We start from the raw sequence: 24,713 nt of genomic DNA, 5'->3' as shown, positions 1-24,713 counted from the left end.
AAAGACTTGCTTGGCTATTTTAAAAGACACTTTTGTTGCATTCAATATCTGGTAGAGCATTAAGCAATTGTTCTCCAGCTCAAACCAAGCCTCACTATCATGAGAAATGACAGTCTATGGACCCCATGATGCTTTAATAGAGCTCGTAGTTGTATTCCACTGTCCATTGACACCAGAGTGGCACAGAAAAATGGGTTGGGTCACCTCACTTTATGCTGACTGTGAGATAGACCAGGATCAATCAGGGACTGCCCCAAGGTCACTTAGTGAATGTCACAGATGATCAGGGTTGTGGATCCCAGTCTTCAAGTCTACCATGCTAACCACTATACCAGGGGTCAGCAAACTTTTTCAGCAGGGGGCCGGTCCACTGTCCCTCAGACCTTGTGGGGGGCCGGACTATATTTTGAAAAAAAATATGAACTGATTCCTATGCCCCACAAATAACCCAGTGATGCATTTTAAATAAAAGGACACATTTTACTCATGTAAAAACACCAGGCAGTCCCCACAAATAACCCAGAGATGCATTTTAAATGAAAGGACACATTCTACTCATGTAAAAAACATGCTGATTCCTGGACCATCCGCGGGCTGGATTTAGAAGGTGATTGGGCCGCATCCGGTCCCCGGGCCTTAGTTTAGGAACCCCTGCACTATACAGTGGTACCTTGGGTTACAGACACTTCAGGTTACAGACGCTTCTGGTTACAGACTCCGCTAACCCAGAAATAGTACCTCAGGTTAAGAACTTTGCTTCAGGATGAGAACAGAAATTGTGCGGTGGCGGCACGGCGGCAGTGGGAGGCCCCATTAGCTTAAGTGGTACCTCAGGTTAAGAACAGTTTCAGGTTAAGAACGGACCTCCAGAGCGAATTAAGTTCTTAACCCGAGGTACCACTGTACCATCAATTGTCAGCTCACTATAAGATCAGCAAAGCTGCCTGCATTTTTGGATTCTCCATGGGGATGTGTGGCTATGAGTGACTGTGATTATAAGCTCCTGTATTTCAGAATTGAGTACTGTTAGGATTCATTCCCTGTGTTGCAGTCATGGGATTGTTTTTTATCACATGACGGCATATGTTTCCATTCCACATTGTGGGAAGTGATGGAGACAGGATGTTTTTATTACTGTGTTTCTGTGATGTAGGACATTTGTCCTTTTGTTCTTTCTCCTTCTTGTTCGATGCTGATGAGGAAGGAGCTGAGACGGAATGCTTCGAGTGTATTATATGTAAATAAAGTAGTTTAGCCAAAATGAGTCTGTTACACTGACTGCCCATACTCTGCTGTTCCTGAAGTGTCACTGTGATGTTCGGGATGGAGAAAGACTTTGAGTCTCCCGAACGACTGACCAGGAGGGAGAGAACACGCCAGCTGGGCACGTGTCTCTGCCGGATTCCTACTCATGTGTAGGACCTCCTGACAAGTACTACTCACAGGAGCATATGAAGCTGCTTTATACTGGGGTCACAACAGTGCTCCAATCCAAATTGTCCACACTGGTTGGTATCAATCCTTCAGGGTTGCACTGTTAGTATCACTTTCGCCATGCATTTCCACTGCAGGAGTCAGAAAATCATTGCCAATATAGTCCTTCCTTGAAAAACTATGATCACAGTATAAGTGGATTCTGCGGCTTCTTTCCTAAGGCTTTCCGTAAAGCCTCCTTGACTTCATTGTTCCTGATTGTGTATATGAAAGGATTTAGCACCGGAGTGATCACAGTGTTCAGCACAGAGATGGCTTTGTTGAGGCTGAAAGACGAGTGTTTGGCAGAAGGTCTTAAGTAGATAAAAAGGACGGCCCCATACAGGATGCTGACCACAGTCAGGTGGGAGGCACAGGTGGAGAAGGCCCTCCGTTGTCCGCTGGTTGATGGGATGCGCAGAATCGTGGAGATGATGAAGATGTAAGATACCACCGTTATCATCAGGGAGCCCAGGATCACAGCCACAGCAATCAGGAAGCCGAGGGCTTCAATAAGATGTGTGTCTCCACCAGCGATCTTCAACATGGGCCCAATGTCGCAATAGAAATGGTGGACAACATTGGAGCCGCAGAAGGGAAGCCTCACGACCAGCACTGTCTGCAAAAGGATGGTGCAGAAGCCCCCAAGCCATGTGACCAGTGAAAGTTGAAGGCAGACGTTGGAGGTCATGATGGCGGTGTACCTGAGCGGCTGGCAGATGGCTAAGTACCTGTCAAAAGACATGACCGTGAGGATGTAAAACTCGGTGATGCCAAAGAGGAAGTGGAAGTAGGACTGGGCCATGCAACAGTAGAAGCAGATGGTGGTCTTTGCCGACAGGAGGTTGGTCAACATCATGGGAACAACGGCAGTGGTGTACCACATCTCCAGGAAAGAGAGGTTGCTAAGGAAGAAGTACATAGGCTTCTGGAGCCGACGGTCCACTCTCACCATGACAATAATGAGACCATTCCCTGCAATTGACAAAATGTAGAGCAGGAGGACCACGAGGAACAAGGTGATGTTCATTCCCCAAATATGTGGGAATCCAAGCAAGATGAACTCAGACACTCTTGTGCAGTTGGTCAGATCCATAACTGGGCTCACCAGGATTGATAAGAGAGAGGTGATGGAAACTTTAAAAAATACTATTTGGATATTCAATTCATCCTGCACCAAAACAGAGAGCAGAATACATTTTCTCCCCTTATTTCAGTGAATTTCCCATACCCCCGTGTTATTTTAATGGGTTTAGCTAAAGCATGTCTATTCCACCCTTCAGCAAAATAAAAACATTAAAAGAGGCTCCCGCAGGTTCACACAAGATCAGGAGGAAGATAGTCTATTTCTTCACACAATCTAAAATTCATGACACACAAAGAAATGGGGATAAGGAGAGGGGAGTGCAAAAGCAAGGTCAGAGACCTGCTTTTAAAGTTACTGGGATAGAAATAGGCCCAGTAGCCTGATGGGAATGCCTGCTGCCAGGTGACAGCATTTCAGCAGAGGCAATAAGATACACCTAGTTCTCTTCCCTCCCTCTGCAGGCTGATGGAATTTATTGGAAGGAAATACTGGCATTATAAATGGAGAATGAATTTGATTCAGTTTGCATTTATAGAACTTAACTGAATCCAAACTTGGATCCAGGATTTTTGGCTTTGTTCTCAAGCCACATCTGCGGAAATTCCACCCGAGGGACATACATCTGTGCTGGCTTCGGAATGGGCTATGAAACCCCATTCTAGACTTCTCCTTTCAGTCGAGATGCAATGCTGCATGCTTTTAATTACTTTCATTGCTGTTTTTCTTTCTTTCTTTTAGCATATTGACTTTTAAAGCCCTAAATGGCCTCAGTCCAGTATACCTGAAGGAGCGTCTCCACCTCCATCACTCTGCCCGGACTCTGCCCGGACACTGAGGTCCAGTGCCGAGGGCCTTCTGGCGGATCCCTCGCTGTGAGAAGCCAAGTTGCAGGGAACTAGGCAGAGGGCCTTCTCGGTAGTGGCACCTGCCCTGTGGAACGCCCTCCCACCAGATGTCAAAGAGGAAAACAACTACCAGACTTTTAGAGGACATCTGAAGGCAGCCCTGCTTAGGGAAGCTTTTAATCTTTAAGAAATTACTGTATTTTAATATTTCTGTTGGAAGCCGCCCAGAGTGGCTGTGGGAGCTTTGGCCCTGAAAGGGCAACCAGGGAATATTTAAAATAAATGAACAATGTAGCTCTTGAAAACATTTTAAATTTAGGCACTTATATGTTTCAGGAGTGGGGAACCAATGGCCCTTCAAATGTTGCTGGACTACATTTCCCACCATCTCTGATCATAAGCCATGCTGATTGGGGGCTGATGTGACCTGAAGACCAGCGAAACCTGGAGAGTTGCAGGTGGTCCTCTCTTGTTTTAAAAGTACCATTTACATGCATTAGTTAATAGCTACTAGCTGCACTGGCTGTATTCCTCTTCTAGTGTTGGAGGCACTGTGCCTCTGAATGCCACTTGCTGTCAGGGACCCTGCACTGAGGAGGAATGGTGGGAGCCTCCCCCTCCCCCTGCTCCTGATGAAGATCCTGAATCTTCCCAGGAGTATGAGGACAGTATAGATTTGGACCAATGGTTTGCAGAGGGACATAGTTCAGAAGGCAGAAGCTGGGAAATACTGGATGGAGAAGAAGCACTGGGAGAGAGAGAGAGAGAGAGAGAGAGAGAGAGAGAGAGAGAGAGAGAGAGAGAGAGAGAGAGAGAGAGAGAGAGAGAGAGAGATTCACTGTCTCTGGGAACATAGCTGCCAAGTTTTCCCTTTTCTCGCGAGGAAGCCTATTCAGCATAAGGGAATTTCCCTTAAAAAATGGGATAACTTGGCAGCTATGTCTGGGAAGCATCCATCTGCTCAACCCAAGGTCAAGAAGAGCAGATAAAGTGGCTGCACAGAAAGCACAGAAAGCTCAGGTTACAAGACGTGGTAGTGATGTGGGTGACTAGGGAGGAAGTGGGTGGAGCCCATAATTGGGAGCACCGCCATTCCTAGGAAATGGATACTTTTCTCTCTCGCTGCGATCATTAAAGTTTCAAACTGGTGAGAATACTCCTCTTCCTTTGTTCTGTTTATCTACTGTCAAAAGGGGGGTGGAGCCGATTCCCTGAAGCCTGACACTTGCTGGGAATCACAGGTGGGGAGAGTGCTGCTGTTGCACTCAGATCACACTTGTGGGCTTCCTATAAGGGGCATCTGGTGGGTCACTATGAGGAGAGGATGCTAGACTCAATGAGCCTTTGGTGAGATCCAGCTGGGCATGCATACAAGTTTCTACATACTGTATATTAACCACTATAGCTATATTGTACCTCTAATATTCCCCTGAATACAAAGTGGCAAGAGTTCTCATAACGGGTGGTGGAGTGAGACAAGAAGCCCCCAGTAAAACACACAAAAAATTATATCTACTTTCTGCTTCGATCAACACAGTTTTGAAAATAAACCACAGATGAAGTCAGTGGGGAAGTGAGAAGAGAGGGAGAGGTTTGTTGTTGTTTTTGCCAGAATGCAGATTATTTTAGCAGAATAAACATTTCAAATAAGTGCTGTTTACAGGTCTAGGTTTGGAGAATCTGAGAAATGATACAAAGCAAGGCAAGAGGGTGCTTCTGCAGGAAATGAACACATGGCTGAAAACTAATGAGCATTTGCTTTAAAACTACAAAGCATATTTTCTAAAAAAAAGGGGTAGGTGGTGGATTATATACTCACATTATAGCTATTTGATCCATCACAAACGTGCCAATAGTGCATGTCCAGGCCAACAATCAGATAGCCAATTATATGTTTTTGCCAGTCATATTCCAAATGTATCATCCTACTGAAATGAAATCCTATGGATTTTCTTCTTCAGAAGTCTTGGAGTTTTATCCAGCTGCCATGCTATCCTGTCCTTTCCCTTAGTGTCAGCTACATAGCTATATCTGTTCCGATTGATCTCCTGTCTCTATCTACCAGCCCTGCTAAAGATTGCCTAGACTGAGATTATTGCTCCTGCAAAGCATGTGTTGAAACATCAAGATGCAGAATGTTGTGTCTGCAATTTGGTGTATGTATATGTGTTTAAATTTATATGCACTGTTTAAAAACTTTCCCACAAATTATACGGTGCAAATGAGGAGCTAGCTATGGATCTTCTACATAATGTTGTTGTTTTTTTATCCGCTCTCTAATGATAAGCCCTGTAATTTCCCATAAGGGAAATCAATATTCTGCATTACAAATGATTTTGAATTCACCTAACTAAAAAATAATTTGCTTTTGAATTAAGCACTTATTTCTTAACTAGCTGTTGCACTCAGGTCCTGCTTCTGGTCTACCCCATGGCATCTGATTGGCTACTGTACGAACCGGATGCTGTACAGTACTAGATGGGCCACTGGTCAGATCCAGCAAGCTTCTCATACATTCTTAGGACTTCTTCATCACCCTTAAAAAATGTTAAAGGCATAGCAGGCTTAATTCCATATTCCATATTATTACAACATCTAAAGCCAATTTAATGGTTCCTTGCCTATTAACATGATGAATGTTGAAGCCACAGACTGCTCAATCTGTAATGGACTGGATTAGGCATATTGGGAAGGTAGCCTTTTAAAGTGTATTACAAATGAGACCTGCAGCAGAATATTGCAGAATATTGCAGAATTCAGAGTTCCAGTAAGTCGGCCATGCTCTCTTCTGAAATACACCATCCCAAGATCCTCCAAAATGTATTCTCTCCCTCCTACACACACACACACACACACACACACAATGGAAGCTCAGAATTCTGTGGCCACTGAATATAGAATCATAGAGCTGGAAGGGACCACAAGGGCCATCCAGTCCAACCCCCTGCCAAGCAGGAAACACCATCAAAGCATTCTTGACATATGCCTGCCAAGCCTCTGCTTAAAGACCTCCAAAGAAGGAGAGTCCACCACACTCCTTGGTAGCAAATTCCACTGCCGAACTCTGTTTATGCCGAAGATGCTAGTCAACTTCCTGTCGGCAAAGAACACGATCTGCTTCTACTGTTGCATGACACAGTTGTTCTTCTACTTCCTCTTTGGTGTCACAGAGTTTTTTCATTCTTGCTATCATGTCCTTTGATAGATACTTAGCCATCTGCCATCCATTGAGGTACCCCACCCTCATGCCCTCCCAGGTCTGCCTTAAGCTTGCACTGGCTGCCTGGCTTGCAGGCTTTTTCTCAATTATTTTCCAGGTGTGGAAGGTTGTGAGGCTTCCTTTCTGTAGCTCCAACATTGTACATCATTTTTTCTGTGATGTAGGAGCTATGCTAAAGATAGCGCGGGGGGGGGGGCACACACAAGTCATTGAAGCCCTTGGCTTTGTGGTGACTGTGGCGGTGATCCTGAGCTCTCTGCTTTTGACGCTTATAATTTACATCTTCATCATCTCCACAATCCTCCGTATCACTTGAACCAGTGGACAGCGGAAGGCTTTCTCCACCTGTGCCTCCCATTTAACTGTGGTCAGCATCTTGTATGGGGCAGTCCTTTTCATCTACTTGAGACCTTCTGTCAAGGGCTCTTCTTTTGGTGTGGTCAGAGCTGTGTCTGTACTGAACATGACCGTCGCCCCAGTGCTAAACCCTTTCATATACACAATCAGGAATAATGAAGTCAAAGATGTTTTACGAAAAGCCTTGGGAAGGAAGACCTTTGCAGTTTCTCAGTTCTAAGTGTTGACTTGGGTTGGAAAGGACTGCAGTCTAACTCAGTGCTCACAGAGACCTGCATCCCAGCAACCCAGTCAGATGGGCAGCATATAAAGATATCACCATCATCATACCCTGTAATTTTACCCTATGCTTCTCTGAATCCAAGTTTAGCACAGCTCTGATTCTATTCTGAAATTGTGCCATTGCCAATCAATTTAGTGATTATTAGAGGAGGTGGGTGGGTGGGTGGGTATAGAAAGAGTAATCTACCTTCTTATGTCCCCTCTTACCAGATAATGGCAAGAGATAGCTGATTAAGTGGCCTTCTTTGAATCAGACTCTTGGCCCATCTAGGTCAGATATGTCCACACTGACTGGCAAGACCAATACTGGGTTGCAGACAAAGGTTTCCACCAGTCCTACCTGTGGATGCTTGGGACTGAACCTGAGAACACTTCCCTAATGTCTCAAGAAACCCATTACCTGACTTCATCCACCATCTTTGGGCATCTTGTCCATTTCCAGACCCTGCATCGAAGCAGCTTAGTCTACATAGCATATCAGTCTGGGGACACCAAAGAGCAGTGTCTGGAAGTCCTATCAGACTTGGTGGCACTCTCAGAAGATACTATGGGGATAAAATAAAAAAAATTCCTTCAGTAGCACCTTAAAGACCAACTAAGTTTTTATTTTGGTATGAGCTTTCGTGTGCATGCACACTTCTTCAGATACAGTGAAATGGAAGTTTCCAGGCACTTATGTAGAGAAGGGGTGGGGAGGGGTGGGGAGGGGGAGGGGGGATCACTCAGAAGGGTGGTGGAAATGGGTGGTTGACTGACTGATAGCTGTTGATGACCGGAAACGACTGCAAATGGTTTTGCATGAAAAAGCAAGGGTTGAGATGGCTGAAGATCGCTTATCATGTATAATGAGATAAGAATCCGATATCTCTGTTCAAACCAGGTCCCTCCATGGTTTTGAGCTTGGTGATAAGTTGCAATTCAGCAACTTCTCTTTCCAGTCTATTTCTGAAATTCTTTTGTAGTAAGACAGCTACTTTGAGATCTTGCATAGAATGTCCTGGGAGATTGAAGTGTTCTCCTACTGGTTTTTCTGTCTTCTGGTTCCTGATGTCAGATTTATGTCCATTTATCCTTTGGCGTAGGGTTTGGCCTGTTTGTCCAATATAGAGAGCTGAAGGGCACTGTTGGCATTTGATGGCATACACAATGTTAGAGGATGAGCAATTAAATAGTCCTGAGATGGTATGTTGGATGTTGTTGGGGTCAGTAATGGTGTTGTCTGGGTGTATGTGGCAGCAAAGTTGGCATCTGGGTTTATTGCAGGCTCTGGTACCAGTGTCCATGTTAAGTCTGGTAGTTGTATTATTGTGGGTGAGGAGTTGTTTAAGATTGGGTGGCTGTCTGTAGGCAATGAAAGGTCTTCCTCCCAGAGCTCGAGAAAGGGAGCTGTCATTGTCCAGGAGAGGCTGTAGATCTCTGATGATGCGTTGTACTGTTTTAACTTGGGAGCTGTATGTGATGACTAGTGGTGTTCTGTTATTTTCTTGTTTGGGTCTGTCTTGCAGCAGGTTCTGTCTAGGTATCTGTCTGGCTCTGTTGATCTGTTGTTTAACTTCATCAGGTGGATATTTTAGTTCGAAAAAGGTTTGCTGTAGATCTCTTAGGTGAGATTCTCTGTCTGTAGAGTTGGAACAGATACGGTTGTAACGTAGGGCCTGGCTGTATACGATGGATTGTTTGGTATGTTTGGGATGGTAGCTAGAAGCATGTAGATATGTTTGTCGGTCAGTTGGTTTTCTGTATAAGGTGGTGTCTATACGTCCATCCTGTATTTTTATAGTAGTGTCCAAAAAGAATAAAGAATAAAGAAACTGTGGGCCTCCAAATGTTACTGGGCTACAACTCCAATCATCCTTGCTCACTGGCTATGGTGACTGGGACTCATGTTGGGTTTTGGAGTCTAACAGCATCTAGTGGGCCACAGATCCCTCACCCCAGCTGTAATAAGATAGTGTTGCCAGGAAGACAAAGTTTTCTTTTATTAAATGATTTCTAAATAGCTTTTCATCTCCAAAGAAGAAATACCATAGGGATTTCCACAATGGCAATGCATAATGATGAAGTCAAAGATGCTTTAAAAATAACCCTTAGGAAGTAAGACCTTTGCAGTTTCTAAGCTCTAAGTGCATCACTGCCATGCAGGAAATGAGACACAAGTTAAAAAAATGATCCACACCGCTGGGCTACTGTAGCCAACCATTGAATGACAGCCATGAAACCTGTGTAAAATATTGCATAGGTAAATTCTTGCTTACGGTAAAGTTAAAGGGACCCCTGACCATTAGGTCCAGTCGTGACCGACTCTGGGGTTGCGGCGCTCATCTTGCATTATTGGCCGAGGGAGCTAGCATACAGCTTCCAGGTCATGTGGCCAACATGACAAAGCCGCTTCTGGTGAACCAGAGCAGCACACGGAAATGCCGTTTTCCTTCCCGGTGTAGCGGTACCTATTTTGACGTGCTTTTGAACTGCTAGGTTGGAAGGAGCTGGGACCAAGCAATGGGATTCGAACCGCCAACCTTCTGATTGGCAAGCCCTAGGCTCTGTGGTTTAACCCACAGCACATTACTCTAAAGGAAATTCCAGAAAAAAATACATGGGAAAATGTAAACTTTTAGAATATGTGATGGACAACAAATAAAGCATTCAATTATTTACAAAACATCAACACACATGGGCCTGGCTGACTCAACACCACGTGATCCGACCATCAGCTTTGGGTGCTTCTGATGGGAAATCACAAAGGGGCACATCCCTAGAGATATAACCCCAGAACTTTTGGAGAAGGTAAAATAACTACTCATTACTGTTGCATCATTTGTAAGAAGGGCTTTGCATAGTGTAGATGAAATATCCCTTTCATGTATGAATCAGAAGTGCAATTAGACCACGGATGAAATATCTTTTACAGGGAAAGTTGGACAGATCTCCTTGAAAGGTGGGCACTGTTGAAGGAAACATGGTTTTACCTCTGCCCTTGGTTCTTTACCTAAGAAAAGAAAAGAAAATCAACACCCATGTACAGCTTTTGGGGGGGGGGAGTAGGTATTGTGGACACAGAATTTGTTATAGAGGCACATCAACAATTATTGTGGTGGTGGTGATGTTGATTTCCTTCTGCAGCTCTAACATCATTGACAATGGGCCTTCACCTGTGCCTCCTATCTGATTGTGGTCAGCATCTTGTATGGAGCAGTCCTTTTCATCTACTTAAGACCTACTGTCACAGGAGCTTCATTCAAGGTGGTGAAAGCCATGTCCGTACTGAACATGATAGTTGTCCCAGTGCTGAACCCTTTCAGGAACAATGAAGTCAAAGATGCCTTACAAAAAGCATTAGGAAGGAAGACCTTTGTACCTCATAAATTATTAGCATCTTTTACCACATAACAAGTAAGTCTGGAACCCCCAAAGAACAGTGTTTGTAAGTCCTACCAGACTTGGTGGCAGCCTAAGAATAACACATTCACTTGGGTGTTCTGTAGAAGAGAAGGCTGTCCCTCAAATTACCAGGTTTGTGGTGGGATTAATATGCAATGAAATAAAATAATGTTGATGATTGGACGAAATATTTGCCTCCATTCTCACTGTTGTCTGGGTACATGTGTATATCCATTGTATTTTAAACATACAAACGCTTTTATTAATGAGCTGCCCTTCATGTATTCTGTGGTGTCTTTATCACACTTAATGATCCAGTTCAGACATATATAACTCATTTTATTGAACTGAAATATGTGCAAGCTTTATGCCCTTTCTCTCCATATTCTTAGGGTGCTGGATTAATCCTGGAAGTCTTCCATTAACCATAGTCTCCAGTTACATATGAACCAAGAGACTAGGTTTACGAGGATCAGGGCAAACCAAGATTTAAACCAATTCTAAGCCATAGTTTTAGATCTTACCTTATTCCGAATCTTGCAATGATAGTTTATTGGTTCAGATGTAAGAGTTATCTATGGTTAATGAAATACTTCCTGGGTTAATCTCAGCACACAATGACCGTTCCCCATATAAAAGGGGTGCACATTTTGTGCGGTCGTGCACAGCCCCCTGGAATCCCTAGGACAGCCCTCGGCAGCTCGGAGGCTGGCACCACCTTCCCGGGCTGGATACCTGTGGTCTCCGCCCACACAGCCAGCCGTCCAATCCAGCTGGGGGAGGTGTTGCCAGGGGGGTTGGCCAGGTAGGAGTAGGTAATCATACAGTGCACACAGCAGAAGGATAAACATACCTGGGAAGCAGCTGACAGCTCCAGAACTTTCCCACCCTCTACTCCCAAAATTAATGCTTACATTACAGGTTAACCTTTTTCTTCTCCAGGCGAACACTCACGCAGGCGCTGCTATAACAAGGCCGCTGTTGAAGGGCCGGAAAGGAATTTCCCTGCATTGGCAGGTTTCGCCTTTCCCATAGCAATTCGTCACAACTTTGGCGGTTGCAGGCTTTGGGCAGAATCCTTTAGTCATTTACCAAAATGGGGGGCGTGGGAGAGGTGACCCCCCGCCCCCATTGTGGCAGCGATACCAGGGTTCCTGTTAAAGGGGTCTAAGGGGGAGGCATTGACCATATGCCCAGAGGTCGTCATTGCGCTCCCCCTCCAGCAGCGGCGAAAAGGGGGGCCGGGCTATCTGCTTGAACATATGTTCTCCAGAGCTAGCCCAACCCCCACATAAGCTGGATGACCCTGAAATTATCCAGATCCCTGGCTGGGGGCTGGGAAGCATAAATGCCCAATGCCTGAGCCAAGGTCTCCCTACATCTGAATCTTAATAAAGTTGTGGTCAATTTTAATCCCATAGAACGTTGTCTGGTGTTGTTATTCCGCTCGGGGGCTGCCTGCGGTTTTGGGGGACTCCGCCAGACCCCGCAAAGAGATGAGGAATGAAGAGGTAGCGTGAGATGAAGAATGAAAGATTTCAGAGATACCTTGGATTAAAGTGAGATTTGAACAGTGACACTGGGCCAACGATCTGTCAAAATTACGGTAGTTCACCCGCAGTGAAAATTGGAATAGGATTCTGTAGAGCTGAAGTTAGGAAAAACAAGTTATAGGATTGCAAAGATTTGTGTACACTGAAGAGGTGATTTATCAGTTGTGTGCATTTATTGAATTCTGCTTCCCTCTCTTGCCTACATACTCCATACATAATGTCTATATATACCGGTATACATTAAGAGAGAGATTCCTGTGTTTGTTAAGTGGATGAAGCCATGACACTGGGAGGATAAATGAGTTAAACATTATGCTCTAATTATTAAAGAATGAGGACCATGAAATGTCCCCATCCTATACCTAACATTCTCTCTCTGCCCTTCTCACACCTGGCACAGCTACAACTGTTTCAAACATCCATCATTAGTTCTGCTTCTCAGTTTCATATTTCTGCACTTAGAATGAAACTCAAAACCTAAAAGTCTTGGTACTTCCCAATACATCTGAAACTCTCACCTGCTCTTTCCTAGTGGCAAAATAGCACAGTCTGATACCTTTGCTTTGGAGAACAAAATATGTTTCCTTATCAAATAATTGAGGATTATTTTATTATTAAAAAATGACCATCATAAATTGTGACAAGCATTTACATCTCATGGTTATCCCTACCCGAAGCCCTTCCTTTGATAATTAGATTATGTCTGTGAAATTGGAAAGCCATGAAGGGATGAGAAACATCTAGACCTCCCAGTATTGGATTCCAACTTCCATAATCTATTAAACATAAAAAGCCTCCCCAAACAGGGCTGCCTTCAGATGTCTTCTAAAACTCTGGTAGCTGTTTTTCTTTTTGACATCTGATGGGAGGGCGTTCCACAGGGCAGGCGCCACCACCGAGAAGGCCCTCTGCCTGGTTCCCTGCAACTTGACTTCTCGCAATGAGGGAACCGCCAGAAGGCCTTCGGTACTGGACCTCAGTGTCCGGGCAGAACAATGGGGGTGGAGACGCTCCTTCAGGTATACTGGACCGAGGCCGTTTAGGGCTTTAAAGGTCAGCACTAACACTTTGAGCAGTCAGAAACATACTGGGAGCCAATGTAGATCTTTCAAGACCGGTGTTATGTGGTCTTGGCGGCCGCTCCCAGTCACCAGTCTAGCTGCCGCATTCTGGATTAGTTGTAGTTTCCAGGTCACCTTCAAAGGTAGCCCCACGTAGAGCGCATTGCACAGTCCAAGTGGGAGATAACCAGAGCATGTACCACTCCGGCGATACAGTCTGCAGGCAGGTAGGGTCTCAGCCTGCGTACCAGATGGAGCTGATAAACAGCTGCCCTGGACACAGAATTGACCTGCGCCTCCATGGACAGCTGTGAGTCCAGAATGACTCCCAGGCTGTGCACCTGGTCCTTCAGGGGCACAGTTACCCCATTCAGGACCAGGGAATCCTCCACACCTGCCCACCTCCTGTCCCCCATGAACAGTACTTCTGTCTTGTCAGGATTCAACCTCAATCTGTTAGCCGCCATCCATCCTCCAACCGCCTCCAGGCACTCACACAGGACCTTCACCGCCTTCACTGGTTTTGATTTAAAAGAGAGATAGAGTTGGGTGTCATCTGCATACTGATGAACACCCAGCCCAAACCCTCTGATGATCTCTCCCAGCGGCTGCATGTAGATGTTAAAAAGCATGGGGGAGAGGACAGAGCCCTGAGGCACCCCACAAGTGAGAGCCCAGGGGTCTGAACACTCATCCCCCACCACCACTTTCTGAACATGGCCCAGGAGGAAGGAGCGGAACCGCTGTATGACAGTCCCCCCAGCTCCCAACCCCTCTAGACCCATCAGTCCCAGACTATCATGATGAGAGCTGAAGTCCAGCAACATCTGGAAGGACATGGATTCACCATCCCTTGGCATAATCCTCCTTCTCATCATCAGCTACAAATCTAGATGATGGACATGGAATGTTCTGTCTCTTTAGCCCAATTAGTAGACTAATTGGGCATCTAAAAGCCCCACAAACCAGCATCCCATAGCTACCCATCCCAACTGTCACAGAGCATGCCAGTCAGTAAATCACATAGTTCAAAGTTGGAGTTAACTCTTTATCAGCAAAAACATAATCTCCACAGGGAAGCATCCATGAGTTTGAATAAACTGCTGTATGAATGCAACCTAACCCACAATTTATGGTAAAAACTTTGTTTGGATCAGAGCTCACTTAGATGTAGAATGTCTCCTATCACCAAACTGTAGTGGGTTTTTTGCACACTAACATGGCTGACACCTCTGTTGCTTTGTGGGATATCATTTGGGAGAAGAAAAACCCAAGGCAGAGTTGTCATATGTCTGGAATTTCCCAGATGTATCCGGAATACTGTGGTTGGTATCATCAGCAAAATGTCCTGGGAAATCCGGACATGGGGCAACTCATGTCGACAGTGTAGTTTTTGCTGATTTTCCATTAAAAAATAGCTTAAAACATCATTTTTTAATGTGATTTCTCAGAGAAAGCTCAACAGTGTTTGAAATATGGCAACCTTACCTAAGGAGTAAACCCTACACAATTCCAGTGTGGAGTCCCTAGATCAGGCATGGCCAAACTTGGCCCTCCAGCTGTTTTGGAACCACAACTCCCATCATCCCTAGCTATCAGGACCAGTGGTCATGGATGATGGGAACTGTAGTCCCCAAACAGCTGGATGGCCAAGTTTGGCCATGCCTGCCCTAGATGGTTGGATGGTGCCCTTGTACGCCTCCTTCTGGAAACTCCTGAAGCCAAGCTGGTGCCAAATGTATTTCTCTACTTTCCTTTGGACCACATCAGCCAGGCTGAGTGAGGGGGGGGGTCTTGTTTTCTGGGCAGCCCAGAACCTCCATACACACTGTCCAAGCTTCTGCCCCAGGAAAGTCACTTTGATGCTGCTAATATAGTGGTTTGACTTCACCCTCAGAGGCTCACTCCATTGTCTCTCAAAACAGATGGATGCTAACAAGATAATATTTTCAGTTACTACTGTATGTAATTTATCATTAGACTATGATGATCAACTTTATTGTGTCACGGTAATAAATTAATACAACTACACATATTTCCCCAAAAGAAACAGGTGTCTGATTAAGGGGGGTTGGGACCTGTTAAAACTGTCCAAAATTAGACCTACCACATTTCTGAACTAGGCATATTTCACCAAGAAACCAAAACTATCTCCTCCTCCTCAGTCCCTGAATAACGGTAATTCGTATTTCTGCTTTCTCATAACTTTATTATCTCAACCAGTTTGTTGTTGATGGAGCTTTCAAATGACATCCAGGAGCCACTACTGAAATACCCAGATGTCAGGATTCTGAGAAATATCTAGACAAAAATATTTCAGAGGTGATAACCTGAGCCAACGGCCACCAACCACAAACGTGCTAATCAGGGTATTTCTTTTGTACATGTGTGTTTTTTAGCGATGCTTTCTGTCACTGTAACGAAAGATGAGGTTTAAGCTTCGAAAGAAGTTTGCGAGAACCTCAGCTGTACAAGTTGTGTTCTCGAGCCCCACCCTTTAAAAAAAGAAATAGGCAATAGAATGATACATTGGGAAAATAAACCTAGTGTTTGGTTTTAGGCCCCAACTGCAATATCCATTAAAGTAGCATAATTCCATGATAAATGGCCATGGCTTCCTCAGAGAATCATGGCAATTGTCATTTATTAAGGGTACAGTGAGTTCTTTGGAGACCCATATTCTCCTTGAATAATAATAATACTGCAATAATAATAATAATAATAATAATAATAATAATAATAATAATAATTATACCCCACCCATCTGGCTGGGTTTCCCCAGCCACTCTGGGCGGCTTCCAACCAAATATCCTTGAAACACAACAATTCCCAGAGTTCCCAGGGCAGAAGGATTAGTTGTTAAACCACTCTGGAAATTTTAGCTGAATGTTGTAAGATTAAGGACAAATAAAAGAAAGTATTTTTTTCACAGTTAAACTATGGAACTTGTTTCTACAGGAGGCAGTGATAGTAGTAGTAGTAATAAAAAATAATTATTTATACCCCACCCATCTGGCTGGGTTTCTCCAGCCACTCTGGGCTTCTCCCAACAGATTATTAAAAACAAGATAAAACATCAAACATTTAAAACTTCCCTAAACAGGGCTGCCTTCAGTTGTTTTCTAAAAGTCGGAGAGTTGTTTCTTTCCTTGACATCTGATGGGAGGGTGTTCCACAGGGTGGGTGCCACTACTGAGAAGACCCTCTGCCTGGTTCCCTGTAACCTCACTTCTCACAGGGAGGGAACCACCAGAAGGCCCTTGGAGCTGGACCTCAGTGTCTGGTCAGAACGATGGGGGTGGAGATGCTGGGCAGAGGCCGTTTAGGGCTTTAAAGGTCAGCACCAACACTTTGAATTGTGCTTGGAAACATACTGAGAGCCAATGTAGAACTTGGATGCTTTGGTTTGTTCCCCCCCCCCAATAATATTTATTGATTTTCTAACATTCCATATTACAAAAAATTCACACACAAAAAGACACAGGAATGAAGACATAAAAAAGAAAAAAAACATATCAAATCTAACATTTTGATTAACCTTGTAGACTTCCTCGATTCCCCTCGCACTGGGTCCATTTTTAACTCCAAATTAAGCATTTCTCGTATATTATCCTAAATCATTCTAACACATTTTTTCATTATCTCACAATTATTTCTATTCATCAATATATCTACTATCTTCCACCCATAATTTATCTTAATCCAAATCTAAATTTATTTTCCCATCCATCTATCCTCTATTTCTCACCTTAGCCTCAAATTTATACCCAAAATTTTTCCATACATTCAAATATTATTTCTTTTATCATAAAAACATTTAAACACTTAAATCTAATTCAGCCCCCCCCCTCCCCTGGACTCAGGGTCTCCCAGATGAATCAGCCAGTTCCATAGGTCGTTCCAGTTTCGGGCCATCTTGATCAGTCAAAAAATAACATCAATTATAACTCCTCACCCCACTCCAGCTCTTTCACCACCTGTCCACCACTCTCCCTTCTTCGTCCCCTGCTGCCTCCCCAATTTCCTAGCTGTTCCACAAAACCATCCAACTACATTTCCACTTTCCAGCCATGTCTCATTTTTGATACCACTTAAGTTCTGGCCCCAGCATGGGTCCTGTCCTCCCTCTCTCACTGGGAGGGCATTGTTCCATGCTGGTTCTTCCTTGAAGGCTTAGAACTTGGATGCTTTGAAGGGGTATTTGTTAAATCCATGGAGGCTAACACAATCAAAAACTACTAGCCGTGATGGTTAAGCTCTGCCTCCATGGTCAGAGGCAGTAACGTTTCTGAATGCCAGTAGCTGGAAAGTGCAGGAGGGGCGAGTGCTCTTGTGGGGTCCTACTTGCCACAGGCATTCAGTTGGCCAATCTAAGAACAGGATGCAGGACCTGAATGGTCATTTGGCCTGATCCTGCAGGCTCTTCCTATGTGCTTAATAAAACAAACTAGAAACTTAAGTTAACAATTCTCCAAATAATTAATTCAATGGCATTTCAAAAAGTCATAAGTGGCTAACCGGATGCCTATGAGATGCCCCAAAGAAGGACTCAAGTGCTACACTGGTGATTCACAGCAACCATACTTGCTGCCACCAGCACTGTTTCTTCACCCACCCACCCCTGCTGCCAGAGGTGAAGTAATACCTGCATCAGCACTAATTTTGGGTGAGATCTCACTGAAATTGACCCACAAGATATGCCCAGGATGCCGATGGGGCTGCCACTTTGTTCTTCTGTCTGAAGCAACTGCCTCATGGCAGAGCCCTCCAGATGTGTATAGGTCAACCAGATGTCCATGAGAAGCCTGGAAGCAGGACCTGAGTGCAACAAAGCACGTTCTCCAATCAGGGAGAGTGTGGGTTGCGGAAGGGTTAAAAGACATCTCCTGGGTTGGGGGGGGGGGTGTTGGATGAGAGGGAGTGTGTGTGATAGGATCCTTCTGGGTTGCTGGGGTAAAAAGCATGTAGCGAATTTTGATTGACAGGAAGTGACCCTTAAAACCTCAGCGTCCAGCAGTTAGTTACACTTTTGCAAAGTGCTTCGGATCTCCCTCCCGCCCACCACCTTTTTCTAATGGTTTAGCCTGACATTGCTTTGCCTTTCATGGGGTCGCTTGCTTTGCAAGGGCCCAGTAGGAATTTTGCCATTTGGTTGATTGGCTGTTGCCATTGGTTTTTGCCTCCTGCTTAGCAAATTGTCACAACTTGGAAGGTTGGCGGTTAGGGATTGGTTAATAATTCTGGTTGGTGGAGGGGTTTGGCATGGAGGTGACTACCCCTCATTAAAATGCTGCTCCACATAGAAGTATTCCTTTAAAGGAATCCTGGGGCTCCGGGGCTCTAGCCAATACACCCCCGCAACAGGCGGGGCTGGGGCCATTACAGAGCACGAGCCTTGGGGAGCATTTCTGGTCGAGGGGAGAAGGCCTGGACACAGCTACCTCCTCTCCCATGGGGTGTTTACTTGACTTCCCTATACGGCTAGGGAAGTCGGAGCTGATCTGTCCCAGGCAGGGGACAGATGGATTAACCAATGCCTAAGCCAACACTCACATTTAATTGTGTTTAAATAAAGTTGTGGCCAAATTAATGCCAAAACCCAAACTAAAATTCTGTGTGTGGTGTGAGTTATTTAGGGGGGGGGGAGTGTCTGGCAACCTCGACACGCAACCCTCTGCCCACTTGTGATTCCCAGTGAAGGCATAGCCACTGTGTCTCAAAGTCACGGATTCTGTGTTCCTTCTCTTCCAGATTTCTGTTTGTTCCTACCAATCCTACTGAACACCTTTTCTCCTAGCACCTTGTTTCTAGGAGCTTTGCCTCCCTTGGCATCTCTACAACTTGGAAATGCTTCCCAGTGCTCAACCTGCCCCACAAAGCTATTTCTGTATGTAGGACCTCTGTGGAAAACTTTATTTCCCAAATAGAAGGCAAACCATTTTGAATCCCTGAGCTGTTGGAACTATGAGCAGCCACATGGTGCCAGGGTCTTCTCTTCAATCATAATACAATATAGATGTTGACATGGGAGAGTTACAAGTTTGTTTACTTATTGCATGGAGCTTACACAGTTCTCCTGCCCCTCATTTAATTCCCAACTCAACCCTGTGAGGTGGGATAGGCCAAGAGGCAGGGCCACCCATTGAGCTTCATGGCCGAGTCGATATCTGAACCCTGGTGGTCTCTTAGGGCCTAGTTCAGGCATAGGCAAACTTGGCCCTCCAGATGTTTTGGGACTACAACTCCCACCATTCCTAGCTAACAGGACCAGAGGTCAAGGGTGATGGGAATTGTAGTCTCAAAACATCTGGAGGGCCGAGTTTGCCTATGCCTGGCCTAGTTCAACACTCAAACCACTACCCCAATTGGGGAATTCAGATTTTAAAAATCAGATCCAATTTCCCCACCCAAGCAGCTACACATTGCAAAATTTGTAATTGTGACTTCTTCTTCTTCTTCTTCTTCTTCTTCTTCTTCTTCTTCTTCTTCTTCTTCTTCTTCTTCTTCTTCTTCTTCTTCTTCTTCTGCATTTTATAAAGGTATTTTCATGTGTTTTAGAGATGTGAAAGCTGCTTCATGAGGCCAGTTTCCCAGGAAGGATGGGATTCCTTTTTAAAATAAATAAAAATTAGGAGAAGTGACCTGTGAATGTATTTCAATTATTTGTTCTTCTCACGTCTAGAAGGATTGCCACTCATTTATTTTTTTAATGTCTTTCTCAAGACATTTAATTCTGTTAATCATTTCTCTCTCTAGCCTGGGGTGTCAGCCCTCTACAGAGCTTCAGACAGGAAGCGACCACAGATGCAGGCCTAGATGCACATGATTCAGTTTGGTTTCCTTTGCTCCGAAAACATCTGCCGATCGTGACTGCACTTGAAAGCAGGGACCGAGAGACTGAGGGCCATTTTTAGTATATCCTTGCAAATGAGCTTGAAAGTGGGGTGGTGGGGTAGGGGGGGGGGAATACACACAGAGAGGCATTGGTCCAGGAAAACAAATTGTACCATAGGGTAATGGTGGTAAAGTTGTTTTGCTGCAATTTCTGGGAGTCTCCATTTTGTTAGTAGGGTGACTATGCTAGAGGATGGATGCAGAGACTCCATTTTGTGCACAGGTTAACTGTGCTAGAGGTTGCATGTATCTGGGAAGGTGCAGATTAATAATAAAATATCAAACCACTGGTGTTTGAAGCCAAGTGCACACGACATTCGCCACAATTCATCAGTATTATGTAGTTCCTTTAGAAAGACCCCTGTTTGATGGGCTTACTCTCCAACTAGCTTCCATCTGATTAGAAAACAGAAGCCATGGTAGAACTGAGATGTGTCAGGCAGCCATTGTAATAATAATAATAATAATAATAATAATAATAATAATAATAATAATAATAAATTTATACCCCACTCATCTGGCTGGGTTTCCCCAGCCACTCTGGGCGGCTTCCAACAGAATATTAAAAATATGATAAAACATCAAAGATTAAAAAGTTCCCTAAAACAGGGCTGCCTTCAGATGTCTTCTAAAAGTCAGATAGTTGTTTATTTCCTTGACATCTGATGCTCGGAAACGTACTGGGAGGCAATGTAGGTTTTTCAGGACCGGTGTTATATGGTCTCAGTGGGCACTCCCAGTCACCAGTCTAGCTGGCGCATTCTGGTTTAGTTGTAGTTTTTATGGGTCACTTTCAAAGTTAACCCCACATAGAGTGTGTTGCAGTAGTCCAAGTGGGAGATAACTAGAGCATGCACAACTCAGGTGAGACAATCTGCAGGCAGGTAGGGTCTCAGCCGGCGTACCAGATGGAGCTGGTGGAGAGCTTCCCTGGACACTGAACTGACCAGCAGCTCCATGGACAGCTGTGAGTCCAAAATGACTCCCAGGCTGCACACCTGGTCCTTCAGAGGCACAGTTACCCCATTCAGGACCAGGGAGTCCTCCACACCTGCCTGCCCCTTGTTTCCCCAAAACAGTACTTCTGTCTTGTCAGGATTCAACCTCAATCTGTTAGCCGCTATCCATCCTCCAACCACCTCCAGGCATGGAGGACATGACAGGAGGACACAGGACATGACAATTTCAGAGAATTGGAAGCAGATCAGGTAATGGGAATCAGAATACCACCTTGCCCCTTTTCTGGTGTGAAACACAATATTAAAAAGTTACTTGAAAAGCAATAGGGAAAACAACCACGAGGCATTTCAAGGTGTTAATATGTACATAGCCATAGTCAAGATTACATTACAAAAGCAAAACAAACAAAAAATTGGGCATATTTTTTTAAGAACACATTTTCTGTGGTTCTTCATTTATACCATATAATAGCTTTATTAATGTTTATTGCTGCGGCCGAAACAACCTCTTTTTGCTCTCCCTTCTTACAATTTCTAAACTTTGCATAATTTAGCCCCTTTAACTGTGAACTAGCACAAATTTCATTTTAGCTTGCTTTTCCTCTCATGGGAGTCCAGGCTGGCAAACAGCAGAACAATATGATATATCATAATTAAAAATATATTCAGAATATATCCTAACTGCAGCTGTTGAGATTGCAATAGACGTTCACATCTTAAAGGGCTGGATAAACATACAGGCCTTTAAGCTGCCCTAAACAGCAGCAGTGTAATACAGTCGTACCTTGTTTTGTGGCCAGAATCTGTTCCGGAGCCCCGGCTGCTAGCTGAAAACGACACAGGGCAAAGTGCTGTGTCTGCGCACACACGCGGGGTGGTTTGTGTTTCTGCGCATGTGCGAGCGGCAAACCCGGAAGTAACCCAGTGGTTAGAGAGTTGGACTAGGACATGCGAGAGCAGGGTTCAAATCCCCACTCATCCATGAAATTCACTGGGTGACCTTGGGCTAGCCACTTCCTCTCAGCCTAACCTACCTCACAGGGTTATTGTGAGAATTAAATGAAGAGGTTGAGAATTATGTAAGCTGCTTTGAGCTCCTTGGGCAAAAAGATAGGAAATAATTGCAATAAATAAATAACACAATAAGAACAATATAAAAGCAATGGAGGGAATTGAATGGCACCAGCCATTCACATAGAATCCATGCAACTTAAAATCGCTGTAGACACATGGATGTCTTCAGAAGACATCTGGAAGTATGAAATGAGGGTGCCTGGAAGATTGCCATCAGGAAGACATTCCACATTGCTGGGCGAGCTATGCCAGATGCTCGATTTTTCAAGGATGCCACATTCAGTTAACTGTATTCCTTAAACATATCTCAGTGATTGGGCTGGAACAGAAGGGCAAAAAATGAAAGGCACAAATACAGGATGGGTGACACCTGGCTTGAGAGCAGTACATGTGAAAAGGATCTAGGAGTCTTGGTAGACCACAAACTTGACATGAGTCAACAGTGTGATGCAGCAGCTAAAAAAGCCAATGCATTTCTGGGCTGCATCAATAGGAGTATAGCATCTAGACCAAGGGAAGTAATAGTACCACTGTATTCCGCTCTGGTCAGACCTCACCTGTAGTACTGTGTCCAGTTCTGGGCACCACAGTTCAAAAAGGATACAGACAAGCCGGAACGTGTCCAGAGGAGGGCAACCAAAATGGTCAAAGGCCTGGAAACAATGCCTTATGAGGAACGGCTTAGTTAGCTGGGTATGTTTAGCCTGGAGAAGAGAAGGTTGGGGGGGTGATATGATAGCCATGTTCAAATATATAAAAGGATGTCATACAGAAGACGGTGAAAGGTTGTTTTCTGCTGCTCCAGAGAAGCAGACACGGAGCAATGGATTAAAGCTACAAGAAAGAAGATTCCACCTAAACATTAGGAAGAACTTCCTGACAGTAAGAGCTGTTCGGCAGTGGAATTTGCTGCCAAGGAGTGTGGTGGAGCCTCCTTCTTTGGAGGTATTTTAGCGGAGGCTTGACGGCCATCTGTCAGGAATGCTTTGATGGTGTTTCCTGCTTGGCAGGGGGTTGGACTGGATGGCCCTTGTGGTCTCTTCCAACTCTATGATTCTATGATTCTAGGTGGTCCTAAAGCTATCCTGGACCCAACTTGTTAATGGCTTTGTACATCAATGACTGTGAACTTGGGCCCTGAGCCATTTGGGGCTTTGAACTCTAGTCTTGAAACTTTTAATCAGGCCCAGTAGCACATAGAAGTGTACTGCTTGAAGGACCTGTGATAAATTGTCCCATTCTTCTGAAGAGCCCCAACAGAAGCATTCTGCACCAGCTACAGCTTCCAGACAGTCTTCAAGGGGAGCTCCACATAGAGTGCATTGTAATTAGACCAGATGTCTGCAGGTCTTTCTTTGAAACCCCTAATCTCTCTGGATTCAGTGTAGCTTTCCAGTGCATTCTCTATCAGGAGGGCTACCTTGCATTTTTTTTTCTAAATTAAGTCATTACACCCAATGCTCAGAACAAGCCAGATGACATCTAGAAGTTTAGTTGGGGGTTTGCCACTTTGCTGAACATTCACAGGTGGCCACGCTTCAAAACTTCTCAGTTTCAGCTGCTACCATAGTTCCGGCATTCAGCATTCAAATGAAGTGGAAGCTGGTGTAGAACCACAGGTGGTTGTTTCAGAACGGCAGCCACATGGTCTGAAAATGAACCCGAGATCCTCAAAATGGTATCGTGTAGAGCAGATTGCAGGAACCTGTTGTTGTTGTTGATGATGAGCTCATAGTTTTAGAGAGCAAACAAAGACTGAAGCTAATTTCATTTACGGATTAGTGAAAAATACAAGACACTGAAATCTTGGAAGGGATCTTGGAGGTCGTTTAGCCGAATGCAGGCTCAACTTTGATGCTTCTCAATGCAGGCTCGACTTCCATATTTTCCACTTCTGTTATCTAATAATCTTTTTGTGAGTCCTTTGCTTCTACAGTACACTATCAGTTGTTGCATGTGTACAGCATTGTCACTGGGCGCACAGAGCAAGTGGGTCAATGGCAATGTAAAGTAATAATAATGATGATGATGATGATGATGATGATGATGATGATGTATTATTTATACCCTGCCCATCTGGCTGGGTTTCCCCAGCCACTCTGGGCGGCTTCCAACAGAAATATTAGAATACACTAATTTCTTAAAGATTAAAAGCTTCCCTAAACAGGGCTGCCTTCAGATGTCCTCTAAAAGTCTAGTAGATATTTTTCTTTTTGACATCTGGTGGGAGGGTGTTCCACAGGGCGGGTGCCACTACCGAGAAGGCCCTTACCTGGACAGTTCCCCTAACCTGGACAGATTCTATAAGTACATAAGAGCTCTGATGGATCAAGCCCAAATATCCATCTGCTCCAGCATTCTACATTCCTCAATGGCCAATGAGGTGACTCAAGGAGACCCATAAGAACGTAACGATGAAGGCACACTACCTCTGGAAATTTAGCTCTTGCGGACACAGCAGCCATTGATAGAATTTATCCTCCATGGATTTGTCTAAAACCCCATTGAAGCCACCCAAAACAGTGGC

At 44.6% G+C, this 24,713-nt stretch overlaps 1 protein-coding gene and 1 pseudogene across 1 annotated transcript; one reads left to right on the top strand and one right to left on the bottom strand.

Annotated features, from left to right (window-relative positions):
- Positions 1-1,618: 1,618 nt before the first annotated feature.
- Positions 1,619-2,636, bottom strand: LOC118095699 (olfactory receptor 6X1-like). Its single transcript, XM_035136932.3, has one exon. The coding sequence runs from the start codon at positions 2,567-2,569 to the stop codon at positions 1,619-1,621; it is 951 nt and encodes a 316-aa protein (XP_034992823.3). The 5' UTR covers positions 2,570-2,636.
- Positions 2,637-6,475: 3,839 nt separating this feature from the next.
- Positions 6,476-7,202, top strand: LOC118095700 (olfactory receptor 6X1-like; annotated as a pseudogene).
- Positions 7,203-24,713: the final 17,511 nt, after the last annotated feature.

Source organism: Zootoca vivipara, chromosome 12 (genome assembly GCF_965207765.1).
Source record: "Zootoca vivipara chromosome 12, rZooViv2.hap1.1, whole genome shotgun sequence".
Taxonomy (NCBI): domain Eukaryota; kingdom Metazoa; phylum Chordata; class Lepidosauria; order Squamata; family Lacertidae; genus Zootoca; species Zootoca vivipara.
This window is presented reverse-complemented; position numbering and strand designations above follow the sequence as displayed.